This window comes from Mustela putorius, unplaced genomic scaffold, assembly GCF_011764305.1.
Source record: "Mustela putorius furo isolate JIRA1106 unplaced genomic scaffold, ASM1176430v1.1 tig00537227_pilon_pilon_pilon, whole genome shotgun sequence".
Lineage (NCBI taxonomy): Eukaryota > Metazoa > Chordata > Mammalia > Carnivora > Mustelidae > Mustela > Mustela putorius.
In genome coordinates, this window is record NW_025422368.1 from 19,364,226 (window position 1) to 19,391,442 (window position 27,217).

General features: G+C 34.7%; 1 protein-coding gene and 1 pseudogene across 23 annotated transcripts in view; both read right to left on the reverse strand.

Annotated features, from left to right (window-relative positions):
- Nucleotides 1-27,217, reverse strand: part of C2CD5 (C2 calcium dependent domain containing 5) — a 98,020-nt gene that overhangs the window by 63,558 nt on the left and 7,245 nt on the right. For 12 of the 23 annotated variants that reach the window (XM_013047562.2, XM_045073442.1, XM_004775980.3 and 9 more), the window contains exons 3-8: nucleotides 19,835-19,921; nucleotides 14,141-14,312; nucleotides 11,101-11,196; nucleotides 7,823-7,978; nucleotides 6,372-6,570; nucleotides 1,155-1,306 (exon numbers count right to left, since the gene is read on the reverse strand). In XM_013047562.2, coding sequence (XP_012903016.1) covers nucleotides 1,155-1,306; nucleotides 6,372-6,570; nucleotides 7,823-7,978; nucleotides 11,101-11,196; nucleotides 14,141-14,312; nucleotides 19,835-19,921 — 862 coding nt within the window. Of the gene's footprint in view, nucleotides 1-1,154; nucleotides 1,307-2,289; nucleotides 2,415-6,371; nucleotides 6,571-7,822; nucleotides 7,979-11,100; nucleotides 11,197-14,140; nucleotides 14,313-19,834; nucleotides 19,922-27,217 lie in introns of those variants that run through there. The other 11 variants (XM_045073443.1, XM_013047563.2, XM_004775981.3 and 8 more) reach the window with 2 other exon arrangements.
- Nucleotides 9,854-11,094, reverse strand: LOC123390062 (annotated as a pseudogene).

The following is a 27,217-nucleotide window of genomic DNA, read 5'->3' on the forward strand; positions in this document are numbered from 1 at the left end:
TCTAAAATAAATATATCTTTAAAAAAAAAATCTCATGATTTTTAAACGTTACGCATATTATGTATACGTAAATAAAGAATAAAGCTACTGTCTTCAAAAAATTAGGTATCCATAATTATCTTCCTCTCACTCTGCGACTACATTTATAAAAATAGATACTAAATCTACAGGCTTTCTTTTTAATTCCCTTTCTTTAGAATTAGCACTGGTTTTTCAGAGTTGATTTCTTTTCATTGTTTTCATAAAATCTGGGATCATTTTATAAATTTCTTGTGTAACACACAAAAGATATTAAAGATGATAAAATGACACAGGAGGTATGCAAAATGTTTTCATCAATCTGGAGAGAAAACTGATAAACAAAAACAATATAAAAATTGTTAACTACTAACTTTTTAACTTTTTACATTTTACTTTTCTTAATGATCTGAATAACTTAATTCTACTTTAAGAAGTAATGAAATAATTTGATTTTTTAAACAATTTTTATCATAAAACATTCATAAAAACTCACAGAAATTATTCATCAAAAATACAAATAGGAAAGGGAAAAACTATAAGTTGCATACATTGAGAAATATGTAAGAATAAGTAAAGCAAAAATGCTACTTTCTAACCTAGAGAGCAAGACTAGCAAAACCAAACATTTGAAATAGCAAGAAGTTAATAGATATATGTACTCCAATATAACCATTTCAATTCTAAAAACTTTTTCATAATAAAATCTTAGAATTAAATTCAGAAATAGAAAGAAAAATGAATTTGAAAATGTTTCTACTACATGAGGAATTGGATTGCAAGCTACTAATGTTATCTTCTATTCAAAAGCTTTAAGATATTATTCCTCATAATATGAGCATGAAATGAAAAAATGTCTACATGCAAAAATAAATTCTGGACTTCATATCTACACTATGATTAAATCAATAAATACAGATCTTTGAACAAGATAATTTCTGAGCTATATGAAATTTTCATATTTTAATGGTAGTAACTGAAAATGATCAGTATTCATATTATCTTTTAACTTAAATGCCAAAAATAGGAGGAAAGCCTTGGATGGAAAGCTAATAAAGAACAGAAATAAATCTGGAAAACAAAAAAAAAAAAGAAAGAAAGAAAGAAAAAGAAAAAGGTGGGTGGAAGCGCCTTACCAGTTTTGGGTGTCAAACTCAAATCTGTGTCAGAAGAAGAGGACTGTCGACTGTAGGACTTGGAAGGTGAAAAGGAATAAGTTTGGTTTTTCAGAGGGGTTGAGGGTCCTGATGAGTGAGTATTGGGATTGGGATCTTCATTGAAGGGAATCCTGCCAGAAGAAGGTGGAGAAATATTAAGCAATCATGTGCCAAAGGACCTGACGGAAGGCAGCATGATCCAAACACCAGGAAAGTATTGGGCAGGGCCAGCAGTCATTTCTTAAGTGTGGAGCTGGGTATGAGGCCAAAGACAACCAATTGCTGTTTAACCATTCATCATTCTCCAGATAAATAATTATCTGCACTGAAACAGTTAATAAGCCAAGTAAATAAGCAAAGAAGCATGAAATGACAGACTAAGGGAGTAAAACATATTAAAAGGAAAAGTAAACAAAAAAAATAAATACATGACTGAAAATACTTTCAAATAAACAATGCTTTTTTAAGTTACAAAGAAAAAATGATGCTGCAAATGGTATGTGCAAATATTCAGAATAGTTTTTATATTTGCACACACAGATATCTTCAAAAGAAAAATGTTTCCTTATCCTATAGCATCAAGAGTGCCACAGCTAAAAACACAGCAAAGAGAAAAATGAATATAGCTACACAGAACCATTGCATTTTATGCAGAAGAGTTGCTTACCTGTTTTCCAACAGCTCTCTTCCACAGAATAAAACAGACCCTACTATGTAACAGGTTTTGTACATAAATAAAATAAGAAAATCAGAAGCTTTGACAGCTATTTCATTTAGAATCCAATCATCAATTTTATTTCTAACCAAATGTAGAAATAATGGCAAAACACATACTGGAGGATACTCCTAAATCTTACAGGATGCATACATAAGATAGGGTTCTTACAGGATCTATGGAAGAGACTTTGGAAGCTAGAACACTTTCACTTCAGAGTAGTGAGAGCCTCTGTGGTGGCTACATACTGGATTTCTTCACTGCAGCTGGACTTCAAGTAAGAAAAGGAGGAAGCAAAGACTTGTGGCACCTGCCTACACTATGCTACCTGCCTGCCCTTTACAGCCACTCTGCCTGTGGCCTGCCTTCCCCAGCTCTGGAGTCTGAGCAGTCTCGTACCAGTATAGATGAGAGTGGGAACAGACACAGAGAAGTTCTGAGTAAGTCGTGAGCCAGTAGCAGTGTGAATTGGGCTGTTGTGAGTCGAGCGGCATCCATGGCTTGGAGGATGAACCAGCGGAGACCTGAGGGAATTTGTAGTCAAAGTGGAAGAAAAGAAAACAATACATACAACAGATAGCAAAGTTATGTTAAAATAATTTCAAAGGAGCTTTAGTTAGGGGAAAGGAATTTTTAACCCCCAACATGCAAAAAAACAGACTGAAATTTAAAAAGAATAGCTAAATACTAACTTGTTAGGATACAGGTATAGTTTTAAGGGATCAGATTAATAATTAGGACCGTGAATAAGAAAAACAGGAATAGTGGCATTAAATAAGAAAGACTAAGATTTGGATTCTGAGTTGCTTTAAAATATTTTTGATCACCATAAAGTTTACTACACGGGGACAAAACACTCATAAAAATGAATAGTCAAATATAAAGCTCTTATGCTGCTTCTGAAACTGATTACATGTAATTTTATTTTTCTATAAAGAAAGTTTAACAGAGCTGTTTCTGTCTATAATAGCAAGATAGTGGTACTAAAGAATACGAAAATGACAGCATAAAGAAAAATAAACTAAATGGATCCAAGCAAATATAAACATTCCAGTATTTCAGCACTCCAAGTATATTGCTTTCCAGATTATACTGGGAAAAAAAAAACACACACACACACAAAAAACAAGGGGACACTGCTTTTCAAAACACATTAATAAAAAACAATGTAGATAATTTTTGTGTGGCTCTCAAATAGAATATATTATTTAAATTTAAAGAGTCTATTAAACTACATTCTGAATTGAAATTTTTTTATCAACTGACACCGTGCAATAGATTATATCTATGTGGATGTATAGACATATTTTCATCACATACACATAGATATATATTCACATATAATATTTAAATTTTCATGAAGAAATTCTGCTAAAAGGGCACAGTTACACTGGGTAGGGAAAAACAGCATATTAGACAACTAAGAATCCTGTACTTCATATTAGCAATTATCTCACTAAGCAGTGCCTTTGCTTATGCATAATGAGGGAAAAAGAATCATATGTGAAAACACTGAGAAACTATCGTATCTCCATTTTTTTTAAAGCAGATCAAGAGTTCAACTTTTCCTGGCCTCTTCTTTTTTACTGGCCAGTGAACATTCCCAGCAATCACAATTTGTCAAAGTTCGAACATGAGCTATCATTGACGGGCAATAACGGTCCTTCACAGAATCTACAGACTATTTTCTGAAAATATCACTGGTTTTATGATAGGGCAATGTTTCTGTTTTTGTTGCTAGTTTAAAATAAAAATGTGTTTAATACAACTGATTAAAAATTAAACACCTTATTGGTGACCTATTTGCATACAAACAACAGAGTGAGGTTTCGTTTTTGTTTTCTCTTTCTCTGTTGGAAGTGACTAATGTTAAAAATTCTAAGAATCAGTACTGTACAGAGGAGAAATTACAGCTAACGTCTCTTAAGCAGTACTTTTTTTTCAAAGTAGAGAAGCAGTACGTCTTATTTAAATGCACTTTCTACCATTGAGATAGTTCAGCAAGGAAATACCAAAGAGATTTAAATCATTCATTATACTAAATATCTGAAAGGGGAAAAAAAAAATGAAGTAGAACACAGTATTAATAAAGGTAAAATAAAATGAATAAAATAAAATGAACATTGTAAAAGCCTCAAATTATGACATCTAGTTAAAATCCAAATATAATGGACCATCATCATATGTATTCTTGGAGTTCTAATTCTTATCAGTCTTCTTGCATGAAAGATTACCTTGCAGTAATACACCAGTGGCATTTCTAATATTAAATTCATTCAGACAGGAACATAATCCAAACTACCTTTTATCAAATTCCTGTCCAGAATCAATATTGTAACTAAATGCAAAATAATCATAATCAGTGAATTATAAAACAATTTAAACTAGCAACCAAAATTGATTCATTATCAAAAATACAAAGAAACTGGCTGAGATAAAACAGCCCAAGTACTGAGTTGTTGTTGTTGTTTTTTAATAGCATGACTGAGGTAGTAAGATGTCTTTCAGAAAATCTTAATGAAGCAACTTAAATTCTTCATGATGTGACTATTTGACAACTTGGGGCAAACAGGCTACAGCAAAATTTGAAAAGCAGAATATTTACACAATCCCAGAAGATTTACATTAACAGAATTATTCTTAAATGTAGCCAAAACATATCCATTACTATCACTATATCATTTTAAGACATCAACAGACAATATAATATTCTCTTTCTACTAAATAATTTAGTGAAAAGAGGAAACCCTCAGACATCACAGCTGCAAAAGCAAGGCCCCTTCAGGCAACTTAGATAAAGCTGGAGGACGGCATGAGAAGGAGGTACTCAAGTCTTTACTTAAATTTGGTGTGGAAAATGAAAATAAAAAGTGAATCCCTCAAGAAGTTACACCTGCAATCTGACTCTACCTGTGGCAGAAGGCAGTTCATATTGTTTTAAAACATATCTTAAATGGAATATAGAGCAAATTCACTCTTCGATTTATTTAAAACAAGTCATTTCACTTGCCAAGGTACTTTCCAATAAAATCAGGCAACATATATATAATACTGTGCTCTCTCATGACTAGAATTTAATCTGCATGACTAAAGGCCAACAGAAAGGAAACAGTTAAACAGAATAAGCTTAAGAGGAAAATCTCATTTTTAAAAATACTGTTTAAAAAAAAGTTGAATCACCATATTGTACATGTGAAACTAATAGAACACTATATATTACACTGGAATTAAATTTTTTTTAAAAAGACTGTGATTGTTTTCTAGTCAATCTTTCTTGACTATTGTTAATCCGGGAAACATTTCAGGTTTTCTGATTACAGAATCCTGACTCCTTGATGATACAGGGCAGGGGTCAGCAAACTACACAGGTCAAATCCATCCTGCACCTGTTTTGTGAATCATCAGGTTTTATTGGAACACAGCCACACTCACTTATTTGCATAGTCAATGGCTGTTTTCATGTTAGAATGGCAAAGCTGAACAGTTATGAGCAAAGACTAAATTATTATTTACCTGTATCTTCTGGTGATTTACAAAAAAAAAATTATTGACCCTTGATCTAGAAGAATCTCTAAATCAGTGGGTCTCAATGGAAGTACTACTAGGATGGAACAAGTCTTCATTGTACAGAGTCGTCCTTTGCTGTGTACAACAGTGAGCATTTCTAGTTCCCAACCAGGATCTGCCCCCACACCCCAATCAACATGACAAAAAATTTTCATTTTAAACATTCCTTGTAGACAGCACCATCCCACCACATTGAGTATCTTCTGACTTAGACAAAAATGGTATCACATAAGCCAAATCCAGCCAACCAAAATGTTTTGTTGAATCACACTCAGTTTTTATAAAATGTATGAGCCTAAATTCCTTTAGCTCAGGAACAGCAAACTCCTTTTTTTGGTAAACAAAGACAGGAACTATATGGCTAGTGCGTGAAATATTTACTATCCGGCCTTTTACAGAAAAAGTTTGCCAACATCTGCTTTACACAATCCTCAGTACTCCCGATTTAATTATACTCAATTATTTTATTTACATAAACGATCCTCTGTAGACATTTGCATGAGACCCCTGCATTAGTCAATCTTTCCTGCTATACTTCTCTTTTCTATACTATGTTGCTAATAATAAGCAAAATTGGATTATAAGGTATAATACTGGGTTTTAGGCATTCCCCAAAGAATAAGTAAAAATGTTCTGAATATATAGTACCTAAAGATCTGAAATAAGTTTAGCTTTATATTATTTAACTTGAATTTCATATTAAGAAAGTATAAATAAATTATTAGAAATAGCTAAATAGATTAAAGCTTCAGATTTTCATAGTCATCTCTGATAATAAAAATTACCATAGGAAAAAAATCACCATATTAAAAAATGTATGTTAAACAACCCTACTAGAATATTTCAAATCAAATGAAACCATAAGAGTAAAAGAGAAAAAGCTCCATAAGAACGACTCATTGATTCATACTTACTCCTTCATTTCTTTGGACGGGGAATTACATGCAGGAAGGAATGCTGCTGGGCTACTTAGTTTATCCAGTGTACATGCTGTTCCTATGGCTCGTACCACTAACCCAGATTCACCTTCCAGATCAAAACACTGTAAGTACCCAACGACTGCATTTCCTCTCATTTCAAGCACTTTCAAGCCGATCTTCCTCTGCAGTTCACCTGCAAAAAAAGGGAAGAAAATGCATTCTGCTTTAGATCTTCACATTACATAATATAAAGCTGGATATGACAGCAATAAAAAAAGTCAAAAAATCATAGATTTTTAGAACTTGAAAAGAACCTAAAAGATTATCTGCTCTAGCCTCCTAATTTCAGGGAGGTAAGACATTAACTAGTTGCATTTTACAGATGCAGCAAAATTAAGATTCACTCATTCATGCATTCATTTACCAAATAATTTCTGGTTGTGTACTATGTGCCTGGCATTCTTTCTTTCTTCTAAGTGCTAGAAATACAGAGGTAAACAAAAAAGATATATTATTTAATAGATTAAATGACATTATATATTATAGTAAGTATAAATATATTTATAGTGATTTACAAATATTAAAGTATAATTGATATATTTTTAATATGATATAAATGTTTATATATTTTATATTTAAAAACATAAATTCATTATATATAAATATAACATTTATATTTATTAAATATAACATTTATACTCATTTATTGTCTGATATACATATGTGAATATACATACATACATATATATACACACATATGTACATATACATTTTATTTTTTTTTAATATTTTTATTTATTTATTTGACAGAGAGAGATCACAAGTAGGCAGAGAGGCAGGCAGAGAGAGAGAGAGGAGAAAGCAGGCTCCCCGCTAAGCAGAGAGCCCGACATGGGACTCGATCCCAGGACCCCGAGATCATGACCTGAGCCGAAGGCAGTGGCTTAACCCACTGAGCCACCCAGGCGCCCCTGTACATATACATTTTAAATGAAAAACAAGTTCTTCAAAGAAAAAAAGAAAAGTAATGGGGTAAGAATAGCAGGAAGAAGTACACGGAGCTAAAACATGTTGTCAGAGAAAAACTATGAAAAGGAAACAAAAAACATTAGAGAGATTACCTAAACTCTGACTATAAATAAATGCTAGAGAAAGGAAAACCAGAACCCAGTTTCCTACTTCCTTGCTCAGGGTTCTTTCCACTATGCCACTTCGTGAGCACAAATTCCTTTTACTGCCTAGTTAAGAAGGAAATATAAGCTTCTGGTTCAGATTTCCTCTTATAAGATGTCAACGTGGTACATTCAGAAAGATTGGGCAAGGGTAGAGAATCAGTCATATGCAATTCATAGCCTTCACTGTAAAATTCCACATAGCATGTCAAAAGGAAATGAAAATTTAACAGTATTAAGTATATCAGTAATGAAGTTATTTCTTTTAAATACCTGACATTAAAGAAATGAGTCTCTGTCTGGCCTCATTTGATGCCCTTGGTGTACGAATTCGATCAATCCATTGATATTCTGGGTCTTCATTGACCACAAGCTCTTCTACAAAACCATGAATTATTACAGCTCTATAGCACTTTGGAATAGATGTTGCTGTTGAAAGAAATTGTCTATTATGCTTCTATTTATAACAACGTTAAATTCAATTTTTTAAAAAATGTACAATTAAATTCTTACCTTTTGGATACATAATACAAGAACACATTTACTGTGTTAATTTCAATGTAATTATAATAGTCATACTTCCAGTCTTCTAAATTCCATATTGTTCTTAGAAATAATCATTTTCTTTAATTAAGACCTCTTGTTTTTCACATAGTAAAAACAGTAGATACAAGTTATATTTTTATAATTTGGAAAACAGCCAGAGACAACCTTAGATAGCATTCAATACAAAGTTTAAAAAACCAAAATGAATGTCAGCTAGGTAATCATTGTATAAATAGGTACAGAGTGGGTAATAAATACAAAAAACTTTATTCAAAGCCCTCTGAAAAAGTTCTTCCTTACAACATACAGTGCAGCCTCAAAAGTCAAAACCATCACCTTTCTGACAGTCTGAGGAGTCATACAGCCCTGCAATTGCCAATAATCTTTTTTTTTTTTAAAGATTTTATTTATTTATTTGACAGAAAGAGACACAGCAAGAGGGGGAATACAAGTAGAGGGAGTGGGAGAGGGAGAAGCAGGTTTCCCACCAAACAGGAAGCCTGACACAGGCCTCGATCCCAGGACCCCGGGACAGCGACTCAAGCCGAAGGCAGACGCTCAACAACTGAGCCACCCAGGTGCCCCTCCAATAATCTATGGCCATATGGCCAACTGGTTCAGTAGTCACTAGACTATTTAACAAACTCATTTAATATAAATAATACCAAATGTCGTTAGATTTAAAATAAGATCTAATTAGATCCAAAAAAGGGATAACCTAAAGAAAAACAAGCAAAACAATTTTTTTAAAAAAAGGGAGAACCTAAGAACACCTATCCCAAATTAGTCTCCTAAAATAGATATCCATGCCTTAAAGCTAACTCAACTACTTAGGAGTTTTCAACCCAATTAATCCAGGCTGGCTGTGACTGCCTACATCTGCCCAATGCCAGCCCATATTTCATGGCACTTGAGGGACTCTATCTGTAGATGATACCTATTTAATTTTGGATAGCATCACAATGTTTGGTTATAGTGCTCAGCTCTTACCTTAACAATGTCTTATACTATAATACCACTGGAGGAGAGCATGACTGGCTCAGTCAGTAGAGCGTACGACACTTGGATCTCAGGACTGTGGGTTTGAGCCCCACATTGGATGTAGAGATTACTTAAAAACAAAATCTTAAAAAATAAATAAATAAAAATAAAGGTAAAAAAATAAAATACCACTGGATTTTTCTTTTTTGACAGTTACACAAAGTTTAATATAGTCATATCTCCTAGGGGCGCCTGGGTGGTTCAGTGGGTTAATGCCTCTGCCTTCGGCTCAGGTCATGATCCCAGGATCCTGGGATCAAGCCCCGCATCAGGCTCTCTGCTCAGCGGGGAGCCTGCTTCCTCCTCTCTCTCTGCCTGCCTCTCTGTCTACTTGTGATCTCTGTCTGTCAAATAAATAAATAAAATCTTTAAAAATATATATATATAGTCATATCTTCTACATATTAACAAAGCAACTTGTTCTAATTTGTAAAAGAAAACTTTAATTGGCAATATTCATCACTGTGAAATTAATAAGATAAATATGGGAAATTACTTTAGAGCTTGTTTTTCACAGAGATTGACCTACTGGTAGAAGAGGAAAACCTATGGGGTACCTGGGTGTTCGCTTCAGTTAAGGGTCCAACTCTTGGTTTCTGCTCAGATCATGACCTCATGGGTCCTAGGATCAAGCCCCAAATCAGGCTCCTTGCTCAGTGTGGACTCTGCTTGAAGATTTTCTCCCTCTGCCCTTACCCCCAACTGCATGTTCCCCTCTCTCTCAAAAAAATAAATCTTTTAAAAAAAAAAAAAAAAAGCTGTAAGCTTCTCCATAAGTTGATGTCTGATAATAATGCATTTTAAGACTACTGCAGACTTCTACAAAATATACCTGTCCACCCACCACAAATGGCTCCATATCTGTATTACCTAGTACAGATGGTATTACATGGTCTATCTGAATTAAGTCTGATTATATAACTTAACACATGTAGCCTCATCAAGTTTGTTTTCCCAACTGTAGATATTAGAGAGCATGGGATTTGTTTTCATTGATTGTGAAAGTACAAGTCCATCTCCCCCTACGTTGTTGCTGACTACTGATAACCAGCTGACATCAAGGTAGCACAGGCTACTGTTCAGATATAGTGCATCACTAACTCTTTATAATATCGTGCTTACATATACACAATGCAACAAGGCAGTGATTTTCCTTCAGCATGGGGCCTAGATGAACTGCAGACTCCTCCTATTCACCATATGGTATAGGTAAGTTTGGGTATATTCCCTTAGTTTTTTGGTTTTCAGTTAGGACTGTAGCAAATGCTATCACATTTTGCATTTCCAGACCACAGTCACTCCGATCTCATTTCTGTAAGAATGAATTAATTTTTAGCATTCCTGTAAAACAGATCCCACCCTCATTTTCAAACTTGTTTCCAGTCATTCTTAGATATTTCAGAGTTGTATTATTACGCAGTTCTTTTGCAATCAATTCTCACCTTCAGGCCCAATATTACTAACATAAGATTTAAGTAAAAAAGATTAAGTTGTTTCATTAATACATGGATTCTTTGTTGAAATTCTGGAAAAAACCCAAAATCTTCACCAGTCATTCTACCAGCAGTAAGCAACTGTTACCAGCAATGTTTACTGTGATTTCTTCCAGAGTCTGGAGTAGGGGCTAGAGTATAAGCCAGAGTAGGGTCAGGAAGGGTGGTCTCCTTCCTGCTGCTCCACAAACTCCTCCAACCTTGTAGTCATGATAACCATGTATACCTCATGCCCCAATGGACTATTCTAACAAAAATTTCTAAGAACTTGTAAGAAAGATTTCAACTTTAAAATCAAATAAATAGTCCCCAGAGCTACAGTAATTGTTTCTGAAAAATGGACAATTCTCTCTTGGGTATTAAAACCAAAGTATAATAGGTTTTCCATTAGCTTTCTGAAGTATTAATTTGATTAACTATATTTGACAATTAAATTCCCTGTTAAATGTGAAATAAAATGCATTTACTTACTGCAAAAGAATTTGACTCCACACGACGATTGCCTAAATCGATTTAAATCATTGAAGAGGTCTACTTTGACAATTACATTGATTTCCCCACGGATACCTAAAATTTCAAAAGGAAAATCAAGTTTTTACCTTAACAAAATAAAGCACAATTAAATAATCCAGCAAATGAATGCCAACTTGTGATTTTAAAATAACATCAATCATAATAGCAATGCTAATACTTTCCTAATTATTTTTACTCTAAGTAGTTTATTACATATTCTGAAGTACATATACACACTAGAAAATGAATAAGTCTCTACTTATTTGAATCAAAGGAGCCACATTTGAATTGATGACAATAATGACGGTAACATCTGAGCACAGATAATGTTCTAAATGCCTTACGTGTAGTATCTCATAGATCTCACACCAACCCAGTAAGGTAATTTCTGTAGTATACCATCCTCATGTTATAGAGGAAAACATTAAAGTTTAATGAAAGTTAAATAATTTGCATAGTGTCAATAACTAGTTAAGTAGTACAGCTAAGATCAGGTCTGATCTTAAATGGTCTTAACAACAAATGCGAAGAATCTGATTTACCACAAAAACTTTATTCTTTTCAATGAATATATTAAGTTAAAATGAGCTAAGAAATTCCAAAAATAAGGGTTTTTCAGAATATGCCCTAATAAATAAAAATGACCCGGTCTCTATTCCTAACAATTACTAAATATTTTTACTGGACTGTCCTGATTGCATGTCAATCAAATTCAGTTATTGAAGGCCTTCTAAGAAGAGTGACCTACTAAAATAATGAGATGATGTTCTTAACAAAGGGTCCATAAACATTAAACCAAATATAAACAGCATTTAATATAAAATATTTATATATATGTAATATATAAATATATATTTTATATATATATAAAATATATAAATATAATTCATTCATTCATACTGCTATTGCCTTTAATCTAAGCTAAGCTAACTCTGATTATTTCTCCAGTGGTGTGTTTTATTGGTAATACACTACTGGATTTTATTTTCTGACTACAAGAATAATACACTTATATTATAAAAAATACAGAATAAAGCAAAAGAGCAAAAACAGGATTGTAGTTCAGAAATAAATCTATCCAAGAATAAACATTTTAGTGGGATACCTGCGTGCTCAGTTAGTTAAGCGTCCAATTCTTGGTTTTAGCTCAGGTCATCACCTTGGGGTCCTGAGATGGAGCCCCATAGGGCTCTATGTTCAGCAGAGAGTCTACTTGAGATTCTCTCCCTCTGCCCCTCCTCATACTCTCTCTTTCCCTCCTCTATTTTTTATTTTAAAAAAAATAAATCTTTTTTAAAACAGAATAAACATTTTATCATGTATTCTGCCAATTTATCATATGATATCACATATATGCAATTCTTTTCTTTCTAAACAGATATGTAATCATCCTATAGTAGTAATGTTTTATAATCTGAATTTTACAAAATTTTACAATTTTGCTATGCCATTCTACTCTAAAAAATGCATTTTGATCAGGCTGAACAATTCATGATCTATATATGCTCTAACTTATCTAAGTAAATCTTCTTTTCCAATTTATTTTAGCATTATAAATATTAATTAATAATAATAGAATGTATCACAATAAATATACTTTGACATAAATCTGTTTATTATAATAAAACTACTATCAACAGAATTGCCAGGTCAAAAATGAAAAATTGGCAGAAAGATGCTAGACTATAGAGAGAAACATTTGCCAGCTCCTTATGGGTCCATTTGCCATTCTAAAAAGATGGCACATTTTCAGGCTGACAGTTCTCAAACTTTCTGATGTCAGAACCACTTTATAATCTCAAAAATTATTGAGAACTTCAAGGAGTTTTTGTTTATATGCATCATATGTCAGTATTTACCATGTTATAATTAAAATTAAAAGTGAGAGGGACACTTTGATGGCTCAGTCGGTTGGACCTCTGACTTCAGCTCAGGTCATGATATCAGGGTCCTGGGATCATATTCCCCACTCAGTGGGGAGTCTGTTTCTCCTCCCTTTGCTCCACCCCCTGCTCATTCTCTCCCTCTCCCTCTCTCTCTCAAATAAATAAAATCTTTTTAAAACTTTTAAAATTAAAGATTACGGGTGCCTGGTTGGCTCAGTGGGATAAAACCTCTGCCTCTGGCTCAGGTCATGATTCCAGCGTCTTAGGATCGAGTCCCATATTGGGCTCTCTGCTCAGCGGGGAGCCTGCTTCCCTTCCTCTCTCTCTGCCTGTCTCTCTGCCTACTTGTGATCTCTGTCTGTCAAATAAATAAATAAATCTTTTTTAAAAAAATTAAATCAAATTAAATTAAAGATTAAAAATTAAATTGAAAATGAAAATGAAAGCTGGGAATTTTAAAAAGTAATTACTTAATACTATAAACATTTTTATAAAAATAACTAATTTTGAAAAACAAGAAACTAGTAATGAGAATAGCACTTACATTTTTTTAGTTCTCTATAATGTTTAGCTTCATGGAATACAGTTAGATTCTATTTCTGGTCTGTATTCAATGTGCAGTGATATCATATATCATAAAAACTCCAGAAAATTCCACTGTACCTTTGTAAGATGATTTTTAAATCATGCATTTATTTTCTTTATTGTACAAATTTAGCAGGGATTACTTCAAATTATGTTCTGAAAAATAACAATTTCACCAACAATACTTTGTGACTCTCTATTAAAAGGAAAATATCTTGGGACGCCTGGGTGGCTCAGTTGGTTAGGCAGCTGCCTTCAGCTCAGGTCATGATCCCAGCATCCTGGGATCGAGTCCCACATCGGTCTCCTTGCTCGGCAGGGAGCCCGCTTCTCCCTCTGACTCTGCCTGCCACTCTGTCTGCCTGTGCTCACATTCTCTCTCTCTGACAAATAAATAAATAAAATCTTTAAAAATATATATATATATCTCTTACATATATATCTTTTAAAACCACAAATGTAGCACAGAAGTCTCTATGGATAATTTTTAATAATCATGATATATTTTCTTAAAATATACTCCTTACCATGTATGGTATCATATATTGGAAACCATCCTGAGATGACTGTTGCAGCCTCACTGTAGAGTAAGGGATCAATATCAATGTACACCTTACCAATGGCATCATTTGCACTATAAGTATCATGGTCAAGAACTGTGATCTGTAGAGGCTCATCCTGTAAATCTTCATCGTCCACCTGAAAGTATACCTTAAAATTAAATCTTTTTATTTTTCAATCTTCATTACCATAAATATACATATATACCAAATATAAATGATGACTTACTTATAGAAAAAAAACAACACAGATTTATCTCTAAGCACAAAGGTAAAGGAATTAACACACACACACACACACACACAAAAGTTATAATCCCTTTTTCTATAAAAGATGCCAAATTTCTAAGGAAAAAAAGTATAGTTTGGGGCACCTGGGGGCTCAGTTGGTTGGTATCCAACTCTTGATCTTAGCTCAGGTCTTGATCTCAGCACCATGAGTTCAGGCCGTATTGGGCTGCATGTTTAAGTTCTTTTTCTACACTTTATTCTGTGCCAGGGCCGTGCTTAATTTCTGTTTCTACATACAATCCTGTGTTTTACTACTCTACATATAATATCCAGCAAAAATGCTTAAAGAACGTCATAACAGGGTCCATACAATATCTACAGGAGAGCAAAGATGCTAATGAGCACCATGATACCATCATTTATTTCTAAAGACAATTTCCCAGAATAAAACTGTAGGAAAACTAACATATTATTGGTAAAAACAAAACAAGACAAACAAACAAAAAAAAAACAACTAAAGCTCATGAACTAAGTAAGTGAAATAAATGTACTCTCTCCTTTTACTGACTATCAATTACTTATCACATGCCAAGCACTGGCTAAAAATGAACTACAATGAAGAATGCAGTGAACTAAATGTTTCTGTCCCTTGAAGATCTGTATATGGAAGTCCCAATCCCCAATACAATGATATTTGGAGATGAGGTCTTTGGGAGGTAATTAGGTCATAAAGGTGGAGTCCTTACGAACGGGATTGGGATCCTTACAAGTGAAGATGGGGAGAGAGGATCTCTCTCCCTGTTATGTAAGGACACAGCAAAAAGATCACTATCTACAAGCCAGATAGAGGGACCTCAGCAAAATAAAACCATGATGGTACTCTGTCTCAGAGTTCCCAGCATCCAGAAATATCAGAATAAAAGGCTATTGTTTAAGCCACCTACTCTATGGTATTCTGTTACAGCAAGCCAAACGGACTAAGGCAAAGAATGAGGCAAAAAAAGATTTCTCCCTTTGGAAGACATGTTCATTATTTTGGCTGCCATCCTCTGGATACCATACCATCCTCTAATTTGCCAGTACTCCTCATCAAATGTGGTGGCTAGATGGAACACAATATTACAGATATCTGTAAGGATGGAATACAAAGGGATTATTGTTTCCTGCAACTAAAATACTATACTTTTTGAATGCAGTCTACGAATGTTTGTTGTTACAGCACATATACCACATTGTTCATTAAGACAGAGTTTGTAGTACACTAAAATCTCTATTTTCCTTACATATGCTCTGGTCAAGTGGTATCTCTACAAACCATATACTCTGGTTAATTTTTTAAACTTAATTATGAAATATTATGCCTTTCCCCATTCCATTTAATTTCTTGTTGATTTTAGACTAACAATCTAACCGCTGAAGATTATTTTAAGAATTAAAGTACAAGAAGGAATTATTGTTGATATCACTGATATAATAATGTGACTGGATGATTTGCCTTCAAAAAGGGGATACCTCTCAATAAGAGAGACATAATTAAAAATTTATGGATGAAATTGCATAATATTTTGAATTTGCCTTAAAATATTCCTGTCGGGGCTCAGTCAGTTAAGTGTCTACCTTCGGCTCAGGTCATGATCCCAGGGTCCTGGGATAGAGCCCCATGTGCAGGGAGCCCACTTCTCCCTCTCCTTATGCTGCCACTCTGCCTACTTGTGCTCTCTCTCTATCAAATAACTAAAAAACCTTAAAAATATATATATATTCCTGGGCACCTGGGTGGCTCAGTGGGTTAAGCCGCTGCCTTCGGCTCGGGTCATGATCTCAGGGTCCTGGGATCGAGTCCCGCATCGGGCTCTCTGCTCAGCGGGGAGCCTGCTTCCTCCTCTCTCTCTCTGCCTACTTGTAATCTCTCTCTGTCAAATAAATAAATAAAATCTTTAAAAAAAAAATATATATATATATATATATTCCTGTCACCCCACCCTCCAAGTAGGGGGTGATGTAACAGGTAAAACAAGAACAGCACAATGTATAGGTAAAAGTAAATGTAGATGATGGATAGGCATCCTGCCTACTTTTATGCATATTTGAAAATGTCGATAGTGTAATGTTAAAATAATAGTTCTTATTTCCAATCCATTCTGAACCATATGTCATCAACAGCATTCCATATTACGGTATTCCCTATATATATAGTAAAAGGGAAAGAGTCATAAACTAAGCCATTAACCACTGCCCCAAACACATCCCTCCGATTTTCACCTCCATTAATAACATTTTTTGTGTACACTTATTTAACCACCTATAAATTTACCTATGAGAACCTTTATCTTATGTACTTGTAAATTAAGGTATTCCTTCCCTGACACTATAGGGCTCCATTAGAACTAAATGACTAGAATTGTTTATGATATATATAGATCGCTAATAATATAAATAATCTGAAGAAAGAAATTCAGAAATTAATTTTAATAAGGTAATTAAGGATATTTCATAGATTTAATTGAGCCAATATCAAATCATGAAAAACTATAAAGTAAGACTTTCTCATAAATGTTCTAAGTGCTTAAAAATGTTAATTACACAGCAATTTGTCCAGATAAAAGACTAAATTTCCCACCCTCCTTCATAACTACTGAGATATAAGCATAAATCATTATATAGAGCTAGATAGGGTAGGGAAAAACTTCTCAAACAGTGCTCGCTCAGCTGAAAAATATGTATTAACTCACCACCTCCTCTCCTGCTTTTTCTTACAGGCCTAGAACACTGATGTGACCACTGGAACTCCAGATGCTAACTTGGAGGCTAATGTGATCATGAATATGGAAGCCACAGACTATGGATGATGAAGAACAAAGACAAACGGATCCTGGGTCCCAAATGATTAAATGGAGCTTTCAAAATATCATTATACTACCTGGCCCAGTATTTCTTTTAGATAAAAGAAAACAAAACATCCATTTGTTCATGATATTTGAGAGTTCACAAGATATAAATTAATGCCAATCGCAAATGACAAGGTTAAAAAAGTATATAATTAATGTTAACTACAAAACAAAGTTTAAGAACATCTTTCACACAATATACACTGTTATTAGAAGTACTAGCCAAAATAGTAAACTTAGTAAATTTTTAAGGGAAATGGCTGGTAACTTTAGTTGCTAAATCTCATTAACATTTATAAAAATCCCTTATTTCAGTAAAGTACAAATATCTTTTAAAGTTACCTAAGCTATTTGAGTACTTTGCAGCTTTAAAAATTATGGTACTGCATCATCAATAAAATGAAATTAATGTTCTTAAATACTAATGTCCTACTATCATGAAAATTATTTTTTTTAAAGATTTTTTTTTTATTTATTAATTTGACAGAGAGAAATCACAAGTAGACGGAGAGGCAGCCAGAGAGAGAGAGAGAGAGAGAGAGGGAAGCAGGCTCCCTGCTGAGCAGAGAGCCCGATGCGGGACTCGATCCCAGGACCCTGAGATCATGACCTGAGCCGAAGGCAGCGGCTTAACCCACTGAGCCACCCAGGCGCCCCTATCATGAAAATTATTAATACGATAAAAAACCCAACTTAAAAATGAGCAAGGAGGGCGCCTGGGTGGCTCAGTGGGTTAAAGCCTCTGCCTTCCACTCAGTTCATGATCTCAGGGTCCTGGGATTGAGCTCCACATCGGGCTCTCTGCTCAGCGGGGAGCCTGCTTCCTCCTCTCTCTCTGCCTGCCTCTCTGCCTACTTGTGATCTCTGTCTGTCAAATAAATAAATAAAATTAAAAAAAAAAAAAATGAGCAAGGAACTTGAACAGTTTTCCAAAGACAAAAAAACAGGCAATAAACACATGAATAAAGGTTCAACATTATTAGTCATTAGGGAAATGCAAATCAAAACCAATGACATACCACATCACATTTACATTTTCCACAGTAAGCTAGTCACCAAGACCTGTGAAGTCTACCTCCATAATGTCATCTCTAAGTATCTTCTTTGGGGAGTTAAAATATGAGATGGTAGTTCAAAGTAAAAGAAATGTAAATGGTCCTTAACCATAAAAAAACCATACATCACCTCATCCATGACAAAAATTACACTATAAACATCACTTCACACCTACTAAGATGGCATGATTTTTTTAAAAAACAGAAAATAACAAAGCTTGACAAAGATGTGGAAAAATTAGATTTTTCTCATATATGCTCGTGGAAATAGATAATGGTATAGCTACTATGGAAAACAGTTTGGCAGTTCCTCAAAAAGCTAAACATACAATTTATCATATGACCCAGCAATTCCGTTTCTGGGCACATACTCAAAACAACTGAAAACAGGGACTCAAACAGATCCTTGTATATTAATGTTTACTGCAGCATTATTCACAGTAGGCAAAAAGTGAAAACCAAATCTGTCCATCAGCAGATAAATGGATAAACAGAATGTGATACATACACACACACACACACACACACACACACAGGAATATTATTCAGCCATAACAAGTAAAGAAATTCTGATACATGATAACAACACGGATAAACCTTGAAAACATTATGCTAAGTGAAAGCCAGACACAAAAAGACAAATATCACAATGATTTCACTTGTGTCTAACACAGGCAAATTCAAAGAGACAGGAAGTAGATTAGACATTATCAGGCACTAGAAGAGGGAGCAGTTACTGCTGAATGAGTAGTTTCTGTTTGGAGTAATTAAAAAGTTTTGGAAATAGTAGTGATGCCTATACAACATTGTAAACATAATCAATGTTAGTGAATTACACTTAAAATTGGTTAAAATGGCATTTTTTTAATGTATACTTTTGACTGTAATTTTTTAAAGAACTGAATTTGTACACTATTCGTAAGTGGTTTTTGGTATATACTAAAATCCAGAGAATATGACAGCAATAATATACTTCAATGGATTCTGTTTTTTGTTTTTCAAATCTGTGTTCTTGGATTCATACACTGTAGTTTCTTAACTATAACGTTATTTTTTTAAGAACTTAATAATCCTAGTTAAGCAAAAAAGAAAGTCATCTTTTATGGTGTAGGAAAACCACTATACCTGAAATAAAAGGTACTCCTATCATTCCTGGGGGGAAGGGGTCATGTCAAAAAAAAAAAAAAAACTCTTTGTGTTTAGTTTTATTTAAAAAACTTTTTTTATTTAGTTTTATTTAAAAACTTTTCTTAAGAGGCAGCTGAGTGATTCAGTCAGAGAAGCATCTGCCTTCAGTTCAAATCATAATCCCAGGACCCTGGGATCAAGCACCAAACCGGGGAAGGCGGACAGGGGAGGGGCTCGGGGCTTAGGTCACTGCTCAGCAGGGAGTCTACTTATCCCTCTCTGTCTGTCCCCTCCCAACCACTTGTGCTCTCTCTCAAATAAATAAAATATTTTAAAAATATAAAAAATTAAAAACTTACCTCAAATTTAAACCATTCTGAGTTCCACTGAGGGTTGAGAGACTTGAGATACACGTCTGTTTTAAAGGTGGTATTTCCAAATTTTACCTAAAAACAAATAAATAATCCAAATATAAACATCAAAGATATGAATAAAAGTAAATTCTGATCTCAGCCAAGCAGTGGGAAGAACCATGGAAGGGGAAAAAAAGGACAACTATTCCTTGAAACAAAAGGGAAGAAAGTACAATCCAGTAAGTTTATAGGCTACACCTGAAATAAGAGATTACCTCCTGCTCTGGCTGACTAGCTCTACACAGAAATTAAAAACAGACAATTTTGTCAACATGAAGGAAGAAGTTAATATAGCCTTCAGGGAACAAAAGCTCAGACCGAAGAGGAATCTTAATGGCAGAGGACCAGTGAGAATAAAATCAGAAGGTAAAAAACATCAGCTGACCACCCTTTCACCATCTCAGTTTGGGAATCCAAAACTCCAGCCCATTATTGCAAGAACTTAGAAATAGATCCTTGTATTTTTCAGCTTCCCCATTTTTGTTATTTTTTTAATCCCTTATCGGTGCACATATAGTGATCAGCAACGAACCATTATCTTTAAAGGTTTTATCTTCAAGGACAATGAAAGGGATTGGATGGGGAAACTATCTTATTTCACAGCCAGTCTTGGCAGACACTAAATCACAAAGATCCAAAAATAAATAAGAAGGGAATGAAACAGAAATCAGGCTAAATCCCTGGGACTTGCTTCCAACAAGGAATGGAGATTATGAAATCTGACTCAACTTGAGAAGTGGTCAGGAAGCTTAAGAGCAAAATAGCTAGGGAAATACTTCCTAGATGGCCTCGCCTTTCCTAAATTTGATCTCTTCCCTAATTCTACTAGTTATTACCATTATCTTTCCTAACCTCTAAATTAACTAAAGCTTATCCCCTTTAAGACAATTTCCAGCAGTAAGAGACTCTTACTCATGGGAAACAAACTGAGGGTTGCTGGAGGGGAGAGGAATGGGAGAATGGGGAAACTGGGTGATGGACATTAAGGAGGGCACATGATATAATGAGCAGTGGGTATTAAGAAATACTGATGAATCACTACACCCTACATCTGAAATGAATAGAGTATATGTTAATTAATTGATTTAAATTTTTTTTAAAAAGACAATATCCATCCCAAACACACTGTAGATTCCTAAGAAATGCTAGTTCAAGCAGATAAACTATGAAACCTCCTTTCCTTTTTGAAAGAAACCTCCTTCTCCTTCGGTATTATGATATTTGCTGATTTTCCTGTTTTATCAGTCCAGGGAATTTTATAAAAGCAGAATATCCAAAAGAATTATTGTTTTTATCTTCTGTATATTTTCCCTAGGTGTTTTATCATTTAATTTGAATTCTTAGGCATGGTACCAACCACTTTGGTGTTTAGGCAGGTTAGAGAGTAGAAAAGGTTAAAAAAATTATGTGAAAATAGTAACTTCTGGCACAATAAAGAATATAAGAAAGTCAAAGATAAGTAAGAGAGAGGGGTGCCTGGGTGGCTCAGTGGGTTAAAGCCTCTGCCTTCGGCTCGGGTCATGATCCCAGAGTCCTGGGATAGAGCCCCACATCAGGCTCTCTGCTCAGCAGGGAGCCTGCTTCCTCCTCTCTCTCTCTGCCTACTTGTGATCTGTCTGTCAAATAAATAAATAAAATCTTTAAAAAAAAAAAGTAAGAGAGAAAAAAATGTTTGCTAAATATATACTAAAGGGCAACTTTCCTCTATTTCTAATGAGTTTCTATAAAGCAATATGAAAAAGATCAATAGTCCAACAAAAAAAAGGGCAAAGGACATGAACAGACAATTCAAAGAAATGAAAATATAGATGTTTTTATTTATTTTAACACAGATGCTTTTAAAACACAGCTAAACGTTGAACAACATGGATTTGAAAAGCACGCATCCATGTATAGGCAGATTTTTTTCAAAATATATACTGGAAAATCTTTTGGAGATTTGTGACAAATTGAAAAAACTAACAGACAAACCATGTATCCGAGAAATAGCAAAAAAACTAAGAAACAATTATGTCATGAATGCATAAAATATATGTAAATACTAGTCTATTTTATCATTTAATAAAATGATAATAAAATACACACTAAGGATAAAAAGTTAGACTTGATCAAAACATGCACAGAAATACATAACAGACCACACATCACACCATTAGCAGTTGAGGGAAATGTAAATGAATGGAAAGATGCAGTATCAAATTATAACTGCAGGGACGCCTGGGTGGCTCAGTTGGTTAAGCGGCTGCCTTCGGCTCGGGTTGTGATCCCAGCGTCCTGGGATCGAGTCCCACATCCGGCTCCTTGCTCCACAGGGAGCCTGCTTCTCCCTCTGACTCTGCCTGCCGCTCTGTCTGCCTGTGCTCGCTCTCGCTTGCTCTCTCTCTGACAAATAAATAAATAAAATCTTTAAAAAAAAAAATTATAACTGCACAAGATGAATTGTAGTATGTACTGTACTACTGTACGATAATTTCAAACCACCTTCTGTTGCAACTAACATGAGCCCAAGTGTTGCTAGTATCTGCTTAAAACACTGTGTGATACTACCTATCTCTGTGTAAGCAGTACATCTCTTCAGTAAATAGCATGTTGCACTACAAAGTGACCTCTTACAGTTCTTGCATATTTTTCATTGTTTAGGCAACACCGTATCTTATGTGACATCATCGGACCCATACAAAGTGCCACTAGTGTTGCTTAAAGTGCTCCCAAGAATGAAAGAAAAGTCATTATGTTACAAGAAAAAGCTGAACTGCCTGACATGCACTGTAGTTTGAATTCTGCAGCTGCATTTGCTTGTTACTTCAAGATAAATGAATCCAGCATAAAGAACCACTGCAATAAAAGAAAATTCGTGAAACCAATGCTGCAGCCATGCTAACAGGTGCAAAAGCCTTATGCTTTTTGCAAAATACCTTTTTATCTCATATTGAAAATGCAGGGTTGCTATAAGGCAGGTATATTTATAGAGCCTAATATGATTCAAGAGAAAAGTGAAGTCATTATATAACAACTTAAAGCAAAAGGAAGGTGAAAGATCTAAAGCTGGATAATTTCATGCCAGCAAAGGATGGTACGATAATTTTAGAAAGAGGACTGGCTTAAAAAATGTCAAGATAACAGGAAAAGCAGCTTACGCTGACCAAGAGGAAGCAAACAAGTTCCCAAACATGATCAAGAGAATCACTGAGAAGAAAGGATATCTGCCTGAACAGATTTTTAATTCAGACAAAAGGACCCTATGCTGGGGGGCGGGGGGGGGGGGTGCCACGAAGTGTTTTAGTCAGGAAGAACAAAAATAAACTCCAGGATTTAAGGCAAGAAGGGATAGGCTAACTCTACCATTTTGTGCAAATGCAGTCAGGTGTATGGTAAGAACTGCCTTTATCTATAAAGCTGTTAACCCCCAAGGCTTGAAGAGAAAAGACAGATACCAGCTGCCAGTCTTTGGGTTGTACAACAAAAAGGTATGGATAACAAGAATCCTTTTTCTGGACTGGTTCCATTGATGATTTGTCCCTGAAGTCAGGAAATACCTTCCCACTAAAGGACTGCCTTTTTTATGTTTTTAAGATTTTATTTATTTATTTGACACAGAGAGACAGAGAAGGAGAGAGAGAGAGTACAAGCAGGGGGAGCAGCAGAGGGAGAAGCAGACTCCTCACTGAGCAGGGAGCCCAATGTGGGACTCCATCCCATGACTCTGAGATCATGACCTGAGCCGAAGGTAGTCACTTAACTGACTGAGCCACACAGGCTCCCAAGGGACTGCCTTTTAAAGTTCCTTTGATACTAGACAATGCCTCTAGCTACCCAGAACCCCATGAGCTCAACACTAAGGGCATCAAATGGTCTACTTACCCCCAAACACAACCTTTCTATAATCACCTTCTAGATCAACTGGTCATAAGACCCTTTACAACTCATTACATGGTATTCTTTGAAAAGAATACCATGTCAACACTATGGAAGAGAACCCTGATGAGAAAACATCATGAAAGTCTAGAAGGATTACACCACTGAAGATGCCATTGTAGTAAGCCATGACAGCCATCAGTATTAAATAAATTCCTGGGGGAGAAAAGTATGTCCAGATGTTGTACATGACTTCACAGGATTTACAACAGAGCCAATCAAGGGAATAAGGGAAGAGTTTACGTACATGACAAAAAAGGTAAAAGGTGAAGGGTTTCAACATTTGAATCTTGGAGAAATGTAAGAACTAATAAACATCACACCAGAAGAATTAACAGAAGACAACTTGATGAAGATGAATGCTTCCAAACCAGTGCCAGATGACAAGAAAGAAGCTACAGAAGAAGCAATGCCCGAGAACAAATTGATATTAGACAACCTGACAGAAAGGATCTGACTATTTAAGACTGCTATTGATTTCTTTTACAACATGGACCTTTCTAGCATACTAGCACTGAAACTAAAGCAAACAATGGTACTATATAGAAATAGTCTTTAAAAAAATGAAAAAGCAAAAAAATGTCAGAAGTTACAACATATTTCAGTGAACTTATTCCACATGTGCCTGTCTTTCCTGCCTCCCCTTCCAACTCCTTCACCTGTTCTGCCACCCAAGACAGCAAGACCGATTCCTTCTCTTCCTCCACTTACTCAACATGAAGACAAGGATGAAACCTTTATGACAATCCACTTCCACTTCATGAATATAATCATCAAGCCGTACAGATAATAAACTTATATATTGTGTATATGCGAATGTCTCCATGTGAAAATCTAGTAACTGCATGGCAAGATCTGTCTGAAGCACTTCTCTGTCATCATCATTGCCTAAGTAGTCATCCTATGTAAGACTATATAGAAGTGCTTAGCCTAGACTTACATAGTCATAGGTGAGCAATATTTAACACAAAATTAATCAGATGTTAGCTTTTTTCCTAAGATTTATTTACTTATTTGAGAAAGAGATGTGTGCTCAAGCAGGACGGGCAGGAGAGGGAAAAGCAGGTTCCCTACTGAGCAGGGCGCCCAACGTGGGGCTCCAACCCAGGACCCCAAGAACATCACCTGAGCCAAAGGCAGATGTTTAACCAATTAAGCCACCCAGGTGTCCCAGAAGTTAGTTTTCTTATTGTTTTATAACTTTTCTTTCAAAGTGCTATGTAGCTACAGTATGCCTCTCTTTGATAATTGGGGAAACTGCTATCAGCCTATAATCACAAGTTATATTTCTAGTGCTATATTATAAATATGACTGCAATACTGTATGCCATAAAATATTTTTGTAACGATTCACCTGTTAGTATATAGGCTAGGCTACTGTGAAGCAATTCTATCAATTATACTGAGCTGCCATAAAGCAGTCATACTGCTGCTTCTTTGTTATCAATGCATAAATCATTGTATTTGTAAATAAACATGAATTTCTTTTTCACATTATCTTTTCATTTCTAATGTCTAGTGTTAGTAATATGTATAACATCTACTATGTTTTGTATCATTTAAGACAATATTGATGTTGTTACTGACAGATGATTCATCCTATAAACATACAGCGTAAACTTACTGTATCTACAAATACAGCACAGTACTGTAAATATGTTTTCTCTTCCTATTTTCTTAAAAACATTTTTCTCTAGTTTACTGTAAGAATATAATATAAAATACATATAACATTTCAACTATGTGTTAACGAACTTTATATTATCAGTAAGGCTGATGGTCAACAGCAGGCCATTTGTAGTTAATTTGGGGGGTGGAATCAAAAGTCATATGTGATTTTCAACTGTGCTGGATTGAGAGGGGGATGTCAACTGCCCTGACAAGGCCCCAAATGGCTCATGGGTCAACTATATATCAAAAGATGATCAACCACAACAGAAATGCAAACTAAACCAACATTTTTACTTATGTTTGAAAACAGTATTGATGAGATCTTCTAATACTTTGTTGATGGGAGTATAAAATAAAACAATCTCTAAGGACTGCAGTTTGACAAATATCAAAATGTTCAATGACTACACCCTTTAACTTTATATAGAAGTACACAATGACATGTACAAGCAGCATTAGAGTGAAAAAGATTGGAAAGAACCGAGATATCCACCAATTTGGAACTGGTTGGATGAAGTATGGTAAAGCCACACAGTATAGTGCTAAATAGAAGAACGAAGCAGCTCCCTCCACACTGGTACAGAACCACCACCAAGAGAGATCTTTCTTCTGTGGAACAGCATGTATGGCATACTCTGGGAGAAAAAAATGGCAAAATGTTGTAAGTCATATAATATATGCCTATATATAGCATAGGTTATTTCTAGTAGGTTATACAACAAATGTTAACAGTGGCCACTACCAACAACAGAACTGGTTGGTTAAAAGAAACACGATGTGAGAGAGGTTAAGCCACTTTGAACCTTCTGAATTCTGAATGCATGTATTTTTCCTATTTGTAAATTGTATTATTTTAAAACTCAAAAACTTAAAAAATTCAAATTAAAATTATTTTGTTTGAAATTATAGAATTCTGGATCCACTTCCAGGAATTTATCCTAAAGAAGCATTTTCACATGAGTCTCCTTCCTACAACACACTAAAAAAACCTAAGTAATCATTCAACAGGAAAATGACTGAATAAATCACATGTTTGCTACTTAAAGAATGGAGCTGATTTTAAGTACTGCCATGTGGAAATGTCAATGACATAATAACTGAAAAAAAAAAAAAGCTGCAGAATCTATAAAGCATGATTACGTTTTTTAAAATGTAAGTAAGACTTCTTCTTTTTTTTAAAGGAAAGGTGGCGGAGTAAATGAACACATGCCAAAACACTGAGAGTAATTATCTCTGAAGAAAGGACTGACATGGTATAGGGAATACAATACAGTGTAGTAAATTACCAAGTAAAGGGCTTTAAAGTTTCACTTTTGAGTTATTTGAATCTTTTGTAATGGGAGCCATTCATGTATTACTTCCATAATTTTTTTTTAAATCACGAACAGTAAGAAATGAAACTTAATGGGGATATGGGGGGCGGAGAGCCTGGGAAGAATAGAAGTTACTGTTCAGTTACTAATTTAATTTTCAGTACATTTTAATATCTAAAACATCAAGGAAATACTTCTAATTTACCTAATACCAGCTTCATTTGAAGTAAAACATTGTTAGGATTATGAAATCATTCAAAACCTTTCCAAAGCTAAAAGCTTAGGTTCAAGCACCAAAACTACCATATCGTTCTTTAAATTATGAATTCAGGGTGCCTGGGTGGCTCAGTCGGTTAAATGTCTGCCTTTGGCTCGGTTATGATCGCAGGGTCCTGAGATTGAGTCCTGCATGGGCTCCTTGCTCAGCAGG